This window comes from Mizuhopecten yessoensis, unplaced genomic scaffold, assembly GCF_002113885.1.
Source record: "Mizuhopecten yessoensis strain PY_sf001 unplaced genomic scaffold, ASM211388v2 scaffold10847, whole genome shotgun sequence".
NCBI lineage: Eukaryota > Metazoa > Mollusca > Bivalvia > Pectinida > Pectinidae > Mizuhopecten > Mizuhopecten yessoensis.
This window is the reverse complement of record NW_018408751.1, coordinates 1,820,204-1,830,211: the sequence shown is the minus strand read 5'-3', so window position 1 is coordinate 1,830,211 and position 10,008 is coordinate 1,820,204. Positions and strand designations below refer to the sequence as shown.

The window sequence follows — 10,008 nt, the reverse complement described above, 5'->3', positions numbered from 1 at the left end:
CTAAAACATTTAAATATTTGATTTATGATATGGAATTGACTTCATACACATATTCGATGGATGCTTTTACTCGAAGAATGTGCATACCAGGAATTGCAAAGTCGCTACATTATTGTTGATTTGAATCAATCAATTTTTCATGTTTCATTGAAACACCTGCCATGTGCAGATATTGTGCTCAATACAGATTTTTAAAATAATTATCATATAGAAACTAACACTTCGAAAGAAGTTTATTGGTCAATACGATAACCCTTCTGGTAATCAGAAAGGTCATTTGGGTTATCACAGATTATAGAAATGCCACAAAATGTTTGTTTGACTAGTAAACAACGACACAATGTCGCTAGGCGAACATCTTACTTGAAATTAAACTGGTCAGCAACCTATGTTACGAAAAACATGTAGATAATTGTTTAACCTGTTGCGACATTTTGTTTGATCGGTGTTCGAATATTATTATTATCGACTTTCTAATTCGGTGTTTCGTCCCCGTTGCTCCATAACAGATTGTAGAAGTCCTACACAGAATAAACAGGAACACAGACTCATCACGGCTACCACGGTGAAACTGAGGGTAAAACACTTAATACCGTAACAGTCCTCCGAACCTTTAGCCACGATATTGTAGTCGTACAAGGCACCGAAAACCTGCTGACAACCCAAGCCCCCTAGTCCACTACCTATCATAGCAGTGCCCCAGTTACGCCCAAAGTATTTCAAGCCGTAAATTTCGGAGATGATTGTTGGGGAGAGACACCAGAGGGCGCCATTTGCAAATCCGATGACTAGAAGAGTTATGACCAGAAGGACGAAGTTATTGGAGAAGAATATACAAAGGGTTAATACAAATGTTTGTAGACAGTAAAAGAATAAAAGCACCGCGGGCCGCGGGACTTTATGAACTATAGCGTCTGATATAACCCCGACTGTGAACTTGCAACAGATGGCGGCAATGGGATTAATTGTTGTAAAGAGCGTTGTGTATTGTTCTATGTCAAATGACTTCAAATATACGCCGATGTTGTTTTGGTACATAAGTTGTAGACCGGAACAAAACATGAAGGGCCATAACATGAAATGAAATTCGGACCGGCGAAACAAAACACATCCGGTTATATCTGGAGCTTGAAGTTGATGTTGCTGATGGCTGGATTTCCGGTCAGCTGCCAGATCTTGCGTAATTGTGAGGTCATGTTCCTCAAGGTCAAGCGGGTACCGTTTTAGGCAAAGCATGCCTAACAGACCAACCACGGCAAACGCTATAGCGTTTAGAAGGTAGAAACCTCTCAAATCCTGGTTCTGTTCGTCATTCACGTGACCCTTGACGAAGCACGCGCCGTACAGCAGTGAGAAAAGGGCGGGACCACCGCTGAAGCAGGCGTCAAGCGTTCCCACGACCTTTCCACGGTGTTTTGGCGGGAAATTCTCCATACTCGTAATGAGGGACGCCATATACAAGAATATCGCTCCGAAACCTAAGGAAAAATAAGACTTTATATTAATGGCATCACTTCACATATCATTATAAGTGATATTATTGACCGAATGACATAAAATCAAAATTTTGAAATTCAATCAAATTAATTGTGAAATAAAATCCTATTCGTTATTATAATGAATCACCTAATCGGAAATTTTGATCATATTTAAATGAATGTTCCATAGCATCTGTCAATCATTTCTAAAGGTGCTGTAAATTAGAACTGTGTTTATTTTCTCACTATCAGGTCGCGCTTTGCTTTATCTTGGGAACAACTTCGTTTATCTAGACCGATATTTATATCAGCAAAATGTATTTTCCAAATGCAATACCATCGATCTTCGCTTACCCATTAGTTTAATTTCCTTTATGAAGTTGCTTGCTTGATTTTAAACAGACTGGATTATTACAACAGTTTCGTATTGACAAAAGAAGAATTCTGTCCCCGAAGTCGCTGAATTGGTACTTAAAGATCCCCGTGGCACTACCAAAAACTGTATTGGGATTTCCGACCAACATGATAATAACTTTCTCTTCCACAAATTCTAAAGAAATGGATACCCTGCGACACTTTTATGAAAATTAACAAAGATGAGATAAGCAAACAAAAAATAGCAGTCGTGTGATGAGAGTGAAAAAGGCAACTGTGCCAAACCATTATTCGAACACTGGGCCTCAGATAATACTACTACCTCTCTAACAAACAGCGCTACGTGATCAACGGTAGTTCACTGACTAAACTTAAAGCCAAATGTCATTAAGGGAAATAACTCCGTGGATTAAAATTATATTGGAATTTTCTTGTGTTTTGCCTGCTGTCGGGCAAGGATCCTTACATTTGGCTTCGGGCGATTTTATCGTCAACCCTGTTTGTGTCGTAAGGTGACTTACCGGCCAGGAAGAAGTAGAGGTATTGAAGGGGTGCGCACCCACTGTAGAACTCGAGTGAGAACGTCGTACTATAAAGTAACATCATTGCAGTCGCCGACATTATCAGAGCAGTCAGCGACGTCCAGCGTGCTCCAAACCTCTCACACATGTAGCCTGCCGGTAGTCCAATGCATATACCGAAATTACCCATGGATGATATTACTTCAACTGTAAATGGACAATAAAATTGTTTCACAGTTAGATTCTTATACCAAATAATAGTATTTTTTTAGAAATAAAATGATAGAATAGATGGGGACCAATGGGGTAACCTTGTGGTATACCAGTTTCCAGCCTGTAAAAGTCTCGGTGTATCAGAGGCTGAAAACTGTTTGATGCATGAAAGGAAAAATAAATTAGTTTTGCACATCTACACATGCACATCAATAATCATATAAGTTTCATTAGTATCCCACTGGTAGTCTGACGAAACTTTCGGAAACCATTCGGCAGAAAGATAAGAGAATAAAAAGAAAGAGTATATATATTGAACTGCATTTTGATGTTTATTCCAAAGTTACCTATGACGAAATATGACCTGTACTCTAGGTTGACAAATGAGTGGAGTACAGTGTAGAACCACCACATAAGTTTCGGTCAAATCCTAATAATGTCATATCCTCAAAGAAAGAGAAGAGGTAGTGAAAACGAAACACAGTGGCACGCTTACGAGCATAATCATAAACATCGACTCTTCATATCACATACATGTAACGAAATTGCACTTTTTGTAGTTGTTTATGTGCAGTAGAATATGTTTGTTTTTTATATATATACATACATTTTAAGTTATTTGCTACATAATAACGATCTCCACCTTTTTTAACAATGTTTTTACTACGGTATACTTATTTTTTTTTAAATAAGAATTTAAGCAGACGACATTTATGAGTTTTCGTCTTTAATCTTCGACGACGACACGCATTTACGACATATTTTGATTATGGAGGTAGAACAATATGTCTACGTATTGACTTTATGGATTTTTGTCATTTAATTGGTCAACTGTTTCGCTAAAATACCATAACCTAAAAATTTGACACAATACCACGACACTCCACCCGGTCACATTGTTCTGACAAAGTGTTCATAGTGTTATCTGAGGCGTCAGATAAAACACGTTTGATATATGACTAACATACCTATATCTTCTATGTAAATGTATGTTAATATTTATTCACGATATCAACACTATCGATTATGTTTTCTAGGTGAGTTATCGCTAAATTTAAATGTCATGAAACTCAATACATTTTCACTACACCACCAGCCATAAGCGTGTACCATTTAAATGTATTTCCTGATGTTATTCAGGAAGGAGGAAAGTATTTAAAATATATTACTGTCGTCTAAAACGAATGGGTAAATATTGACAAGCGGAAGAATCACGTGTATACAGTATAGGTAAATTCCCATTGTGTGTCGTGGGGGTGGGATGGTGGGATGGAGAGGGGGGATCTAGTTTTTGCTTCGTTTCTTACTATTATTTCTTCTTCGTGTTATACCACTAAACGATTTGAGCATTACCTGGCAAATATTTCTGATTTATTCGAACAATAAAGGGTGTACGCCCAGGTGATGCCAACGACCCCTCTCTATGTCTGAATTTGCTCATACTTAGTTAGTGTAGGATAGTATTACAAATGTTGTTGTGTTTTTTTTTGCCTCATTTAGGACTAGGAGGAGAGTTTAGGGGAGGGGAATTCACTTGTTTAGTATTTTTTGCGTGTGTTTCCTCGAATGCAACCATTCATTGTTTTCTGATGATTGAACAGAGACAGGCGTAAAAATATTTCTTACATGATACGTTAACAGGCGCGGATTTAAAGGTATTGGACCACCTCCCTTTTCAAAATTCCTGGACTCCCCCATTGATTAAGTACATATGTCTATATATCGGTGTGGGGATAGGAAATGTAGCATTGGTGACCGATTTGTTCCCTCCGATTATATTTGACAATGCGTCACCTTCGAGCCATATTGCCCCAAACAAAACACCGGAACTTGTGTGATAAATACATCACGCATATATAAATTATATGATGTATCAAATAACTTCTATCTTATATCAGATACTTATATTTAAGATACCTTATACTGTATATTTATTACACTACATCAGATATCTTATGTCCTATATGAGACACATCGGATACCTAACTATGAGATTATCAGATATGTAAGTGAAATCTCACTTCAGAAATATAGTTTCGTCGCATTAAAATTAGAATTTGATTTCTGCCTTTAGCATTATCATGGAATGGGCAAATCATGGCTGTCTGTGAACATATTGGGTGCACTTATTTATTTATTTATCTATTTGTTTGTTTATGTTCACTATAACCCGGCACACTTCTAAACAACAATTACCATACTATAAGGAATACTTAATAAGTCTGTATAAAGACACTGGTCAATTTCATCGAGTAGGGGGTCACTCTTCGTCATTTTGCTCAACACCGAAAGAAGTCTGACATAACTTTCCCTTTTTAATATCTTTCTTTATTATTGACCCCGTCAAAATAAAAGTAAAAGGAGAGTCAGTTATTTTAGAATATTCTAAAAGATGCATACCGCATTGTGCTCAGAGAGAGAAATCAACGGCATAGTGCTATCAGCTAAATATATATGATTCATTCTGACGACAGCCCTATCTGCCGAAATATGTGTATTTGACATAATATCTGCGACCTCACTTGTACTATCACTAGTTAAACAGTGATCTTAGATAGCATCTATAACTCTTGTTAGTATATGTGATGGGTGCGTTCTTAATAAAACGTATACAGAAGTACTATTTGTGACTGTGAAGTAAAACTGTTTAACTTCTGCTAGAGATGGTGCTATCGACATTATCATAGTGCGAGTTCATCCGTTATTTTATGGCTATTTCATCTCATATTGCCATATTTCCACTTCCGGTTTGTAACGCTGTTATATGTACTATTGTATTGTAGTGAATCTGCATCCGGAATAGTAATTTTACTACTGTTCTACTTCTACTAAATCCATCCTACTATATCCGGTATTGTAGGTTTCTGCAATGTTACCACTTCCGGTTTTGTAATTTTGCAACTTCCGGTTTTGTAATGTCGCAACTTTCGATAAGGTAATGCTATAAGATATTGTAATGCTGCCATATCCTGTATTGTAAAACTACCACATTCGGTACACAAGGGGGCAGGCAGTCAAGGAGGTCTTTTTATTTTTGAAATGTTTCATTTCAATTTTGCAACTCAAAAATGCCTTGACAGTCAAAGCAGTACACAATCAAATTTTAACATTATCAAATATAATCTAGGATTGTATTTACCTTCGGATTGAGAATAATTGAAGTGCTTCTTGACGGCATTCGTATAGGCGCCGAACGCAAAGACTGACCCCGCCGCTATCATCCCTAAGCACCCGACCACGAGGGGTAGGAGGCGTTTCAGGAATGTTACTTCCCCGGGGGACGAGGTTGGTGGTAGTAGAGGGTCCGACTCATAATGGGTGGTATTTATATCACCTAACTTCCGGTTTGGTTCAGGCATATTCGCTGTAGTTGTCCGTACGTCCGTTATATGATTCAGCTGTTTTTATGTCCATCCGTCCGTACGTGGCAGATATTTATTATCCTAGCAGTCGGCATCATAATAAATTAAACTGTGGCTTTAGAGTATCATATTTTGATATGTAAGTTATGCATACCGAGTTTAGTGTATCTACAGAGCAGACAGTAACCCAGTGTAATGTTATCTTAGGTCCATGACACACAACGTCACAATCATGTGACCCAAGTCGTGTGACCGGGACACAATCACTCGAATGATTACAAGTACTAAGGGATATGTATGTATGTATGTATGTATGTGTGTGTGTGTGTGTGTCGGTAGGTATGTAGGTAGATAGGTAGGTAGGTAGGTATGTAGTATGTATGTATGTAGGTAGGTAGGTAGGTATGTAGGTAGGTATGTAGTATGTAGGTAGGTAGGTAGGTAGGTAGGTATGAAATATCAATTAAGATACAATTATTCGCCTCGGTCAATATCATTTCTTCAGGTTCATATCACATCAAATTTACCACAAACTTTCATAATTGTTATATTATATACTTCATAAATCAAATTAAGGTAATAACTAACATGTCTGTATAGGCTTGTTTATAGTATTTGTATGTTGAATAACCATACACATTATAGGTATTTCACTATTAATGAAAAAAATGTTTGCAAAGGAGTAGGGTTTCCCCTAAATGCTATATTTAGATATCCATATTCATAGGAAGCCGGTCTACTTGAGTTTTGAGAACTTTTTACGTGTTTATGACACGGACGATGCAATGGCGAGAAGTTATTCAGTACAGTGTGTAGAATAATTAATTTTATTATAAACACATGCTGTTTTGCAATTTAATAATGTCATAACATTTTTACGTCTCATGTAGTGTATATCACCAATTGTGACATCACAGCTCATTGAACGATGACGTCAAATTACAACAATGGCAAAACTGGCGGTGTTTTTCAAGGATTTTTGAAAAAAAGAACAATTTAAAACTTTTTGGTTGACGATGCGATAACAAGAACTTCAAACTTATTCCCATTAAATCTGAATTTTTGTAAAATTCCTTAAAGCTTGTTTCATAGAAACCATATAAGTCATATGCTTTTACGAAATATGTATTTTCAACAGACGATTTGGAAATCCTATATATACATATATAGATAAACGACAATAGATCTTGGTTATATATTATGGAATAAAATCAAATACAAAATATATATATATCTAGTCCGACCAACTCAAAGCCACTTTGTTATGAAGGTTTCCAAATGTCGTTACCTCAGTACAACTTTGGAGGAAATAAAGATGATATAGTCCAGTGTCTTGGATTGAAGGTCGGACACTAATTAGGTGACATGTACACTGTACTTCCGGTTGTAAAGAAAGCACGATAGTCAGCCGTATCTGGCAATCGGATTAGTTATTTTGGACGAAAATGGATGAAATTAACATAATACCCTACTGTTTGTTAGCAATACCAAGACGTGTTTGAGGACCACAATACTATTTGCCAAAATGTTAAATGCTTAATTAAAAAGGCATTATTATGTTTACTTACAAAGTAATTCATATAGACTGTTACTTGGTGTCGTATCGAGGCAGTTCTAGTGTTAAATTTGATATTTGCATGGTATCTTAATATCACATAATTTAGCATTTAGCATTTAGTCCAAATAAGCGTGGGAAGAGGATGAGTGGTATCTAACGTTTCAATTATGACGTCATAATAATGATGACGTCGTCAATACGTTTGCTATATGCCATTTACGTGCTATATGAATGTCATTTGAACTTGATAGTGTTGTATGGCGGTAGTGGTAAATATTTAAATGTCAAAACCAAATAACACGACAAGCTACGCGCGCTTGTGACGTTAAAACTTAAACAATGGATTGACGTCACTTTTTAATTGGATGTCGTCTTATTATAGATTGCCGGTTAATTTTCGAAATCATTCCTTTCTGCTGAAACAAACAGAGGTGTGTGAAAAACCAGATTCCTACTTTGAGATTATTAGATAGAAATATTAACACTCGGATTAACATTCTATAAGCTTACCCTTCGAGCTGAGATTTTTTCGCTATACCCTCGAAGTATTATTCAACAAAACACTATAGTCATGCATTGGCCTTGAATTGAACTGATAAAGTCGTATTATTATACAATTATGGACTTTTGTGCTAGTGAATATGATGTGATATGAACCTGAAAAAGATATATTGACCGAGGTGAAGCCGAGGTCTATATCACTTTTTCAGGTTCATATCACATCATATTTACCAGCACAAAAGCCCATAACTGTTTTATTATATGCTTCAACAATAAAATAAAACAAAACAAAACTCAAGGTTCTGATTTTCGAACGCGAGCCTCCGTGTAAAACCTAGCCAGGTTTGAATTCATCAGTTCAGCATTGTAGCTTTCGAAGGCATCGTCTAGGTTCTTTTTTTTAAGATAATCATGGAGGACATGCACTGCGTGTTCAATGGCCTTTTTTATGTTAACAGCATCTTTATCCTCGAATAGTTTTGGTAATTTTTTGATGTAACGGAGAAGAAACGTTCGCAAGCATCTTCTAGTTGTAATCTGACAGATCGCGTTCCGGTCTAACTGCGCTTGCGCTACGACAGGTTCCGGGGAATTTCCATATAGGCTATATTTAGAAATCGATATTCACCGGATAACCAGTCTACATGAGTTTTTGAGGACTGGTCACGTGTATAGGATCCGACCAATGTGATTGCGAGAAATGTTCATGCATATAATAACATAACATGTAGCAGACTGTAAAATATTGCCGTTCAATAAAAACGATATAGCACACGTACAATAAACATGCAAATGAGTCTTGTCACCGTGGGAAACAGGTCATATTCCTACGCACTACAACTTATTTGTTTGTAAACAAAATGGCTGACCGAGTTACTGTTTGCATTGATAGCAGGGGCAGGGGCACTGGGAGAATAAAATTAACAAACGAGTTTAATAAATTAAACATTATATAAACATGAGTGTTAGCTTCACACAAATTAAAAGCATGCATGTTCAAATTCCACTTGAACTTCTCCGACATACACACATGCAATGGCGAACAACTTCATTAGTGTTCCAGTGTCATGGCGGATTCCATAGTATAGCGAGGTTCACATTCACCAACAACCCTCTGTGTTATAGAGAGTGACACTCACTCCAGTCCCTGTAAATTTTTAAAAAGGGCAGACTTCGATGTGTATTGTGATGACCTTAACCTTGACAGTGCACGCGCAGTTGTGCTAAATATGTGACGTCACTGCTATTTTCGTAAACGCCAAATTCGTTGAATGGTTTTCGTATAAAAAATGATAATTAATGTTGTTATGATAATTATTAGAACATTGGTTGATGAAGAAGACCTAAATGATTGTTTGTTCATCGAATAGATTTTCGGGAAGAAGTTTCTGAAACTATTTTTTTGTGGTGCAGCGAGCTCCAAACAAAATGCATGTAATGCGTCCTTTCGTCAGCCATCGGTAGGAGATGTGTCAAAAAAACCTCGTTTATTAACTTCATATAAAACTCGCCAAAAGCTCGTTTCATATGGAATTAATAAACTCGTTCAATAAATTCAATATTACATGAACACTCGTGTCAGATCTTTGTCCTTTCCATAGTTATATATTGTGATATTGATAATATACAACAATAGTATACATTTGATATAGCTCCCTATCTCACTAGAATAAGCCACCCTAAAGCGCTTTACTGTATATAGATATACAATTTATACAATCAATACAATAAGCATATACATTAATCAATACATGTTTTGAGGAATTTGCAGGTGCTGCCTTATCGGGCGCTAACTTCTAGTCCTATGTCATCGAGCTAATATCTCCCTGTGTGTGTATGCCTGCGTGTGTGCTGGAGATGTATTAATCACGTATGACCTATACTATCTATCTTCATTATAGTTTAAAGTTGACGAAACGTACATTTATTTATAGCAAGAGATATATTTCAAAAGGATAAACGGTAGATTATTCAGTGAGTGGCTACATGTAGAATTTTGA

General features: G+C 36.6%; 1 protein-coding gene across 1 annotated transcript; it reads right to left on the bottom strand.

Annotated features, from left to right (window-relative positions):
* Nucleotides 1-221: 221 nt before the first annotated feature.
* On the bottom strand, nt 222-6,171 carry LOC110462915 (probable transporter MCH1). Its single transcript, XM_021517156.1, has 3 exons — nt 5,727-6,171; nt 2,375-2,581; nt 222-1,478 (listed from the first exon to the last, which is right to left on the bottom strand). Exons 1-3 carry the CDS (start codon nt 5,944-5,946, stop codon nt 463-465), a joined length of 1,443 nt encoding a protein of 480 aa, XP_021372831.1. The 5' UTR covers nt 5,947-6,171; the 3' UTR covers nt 222-462.
* Nucleotides 6,172-10,008: the final 3,837 nt, after the last annotated feature.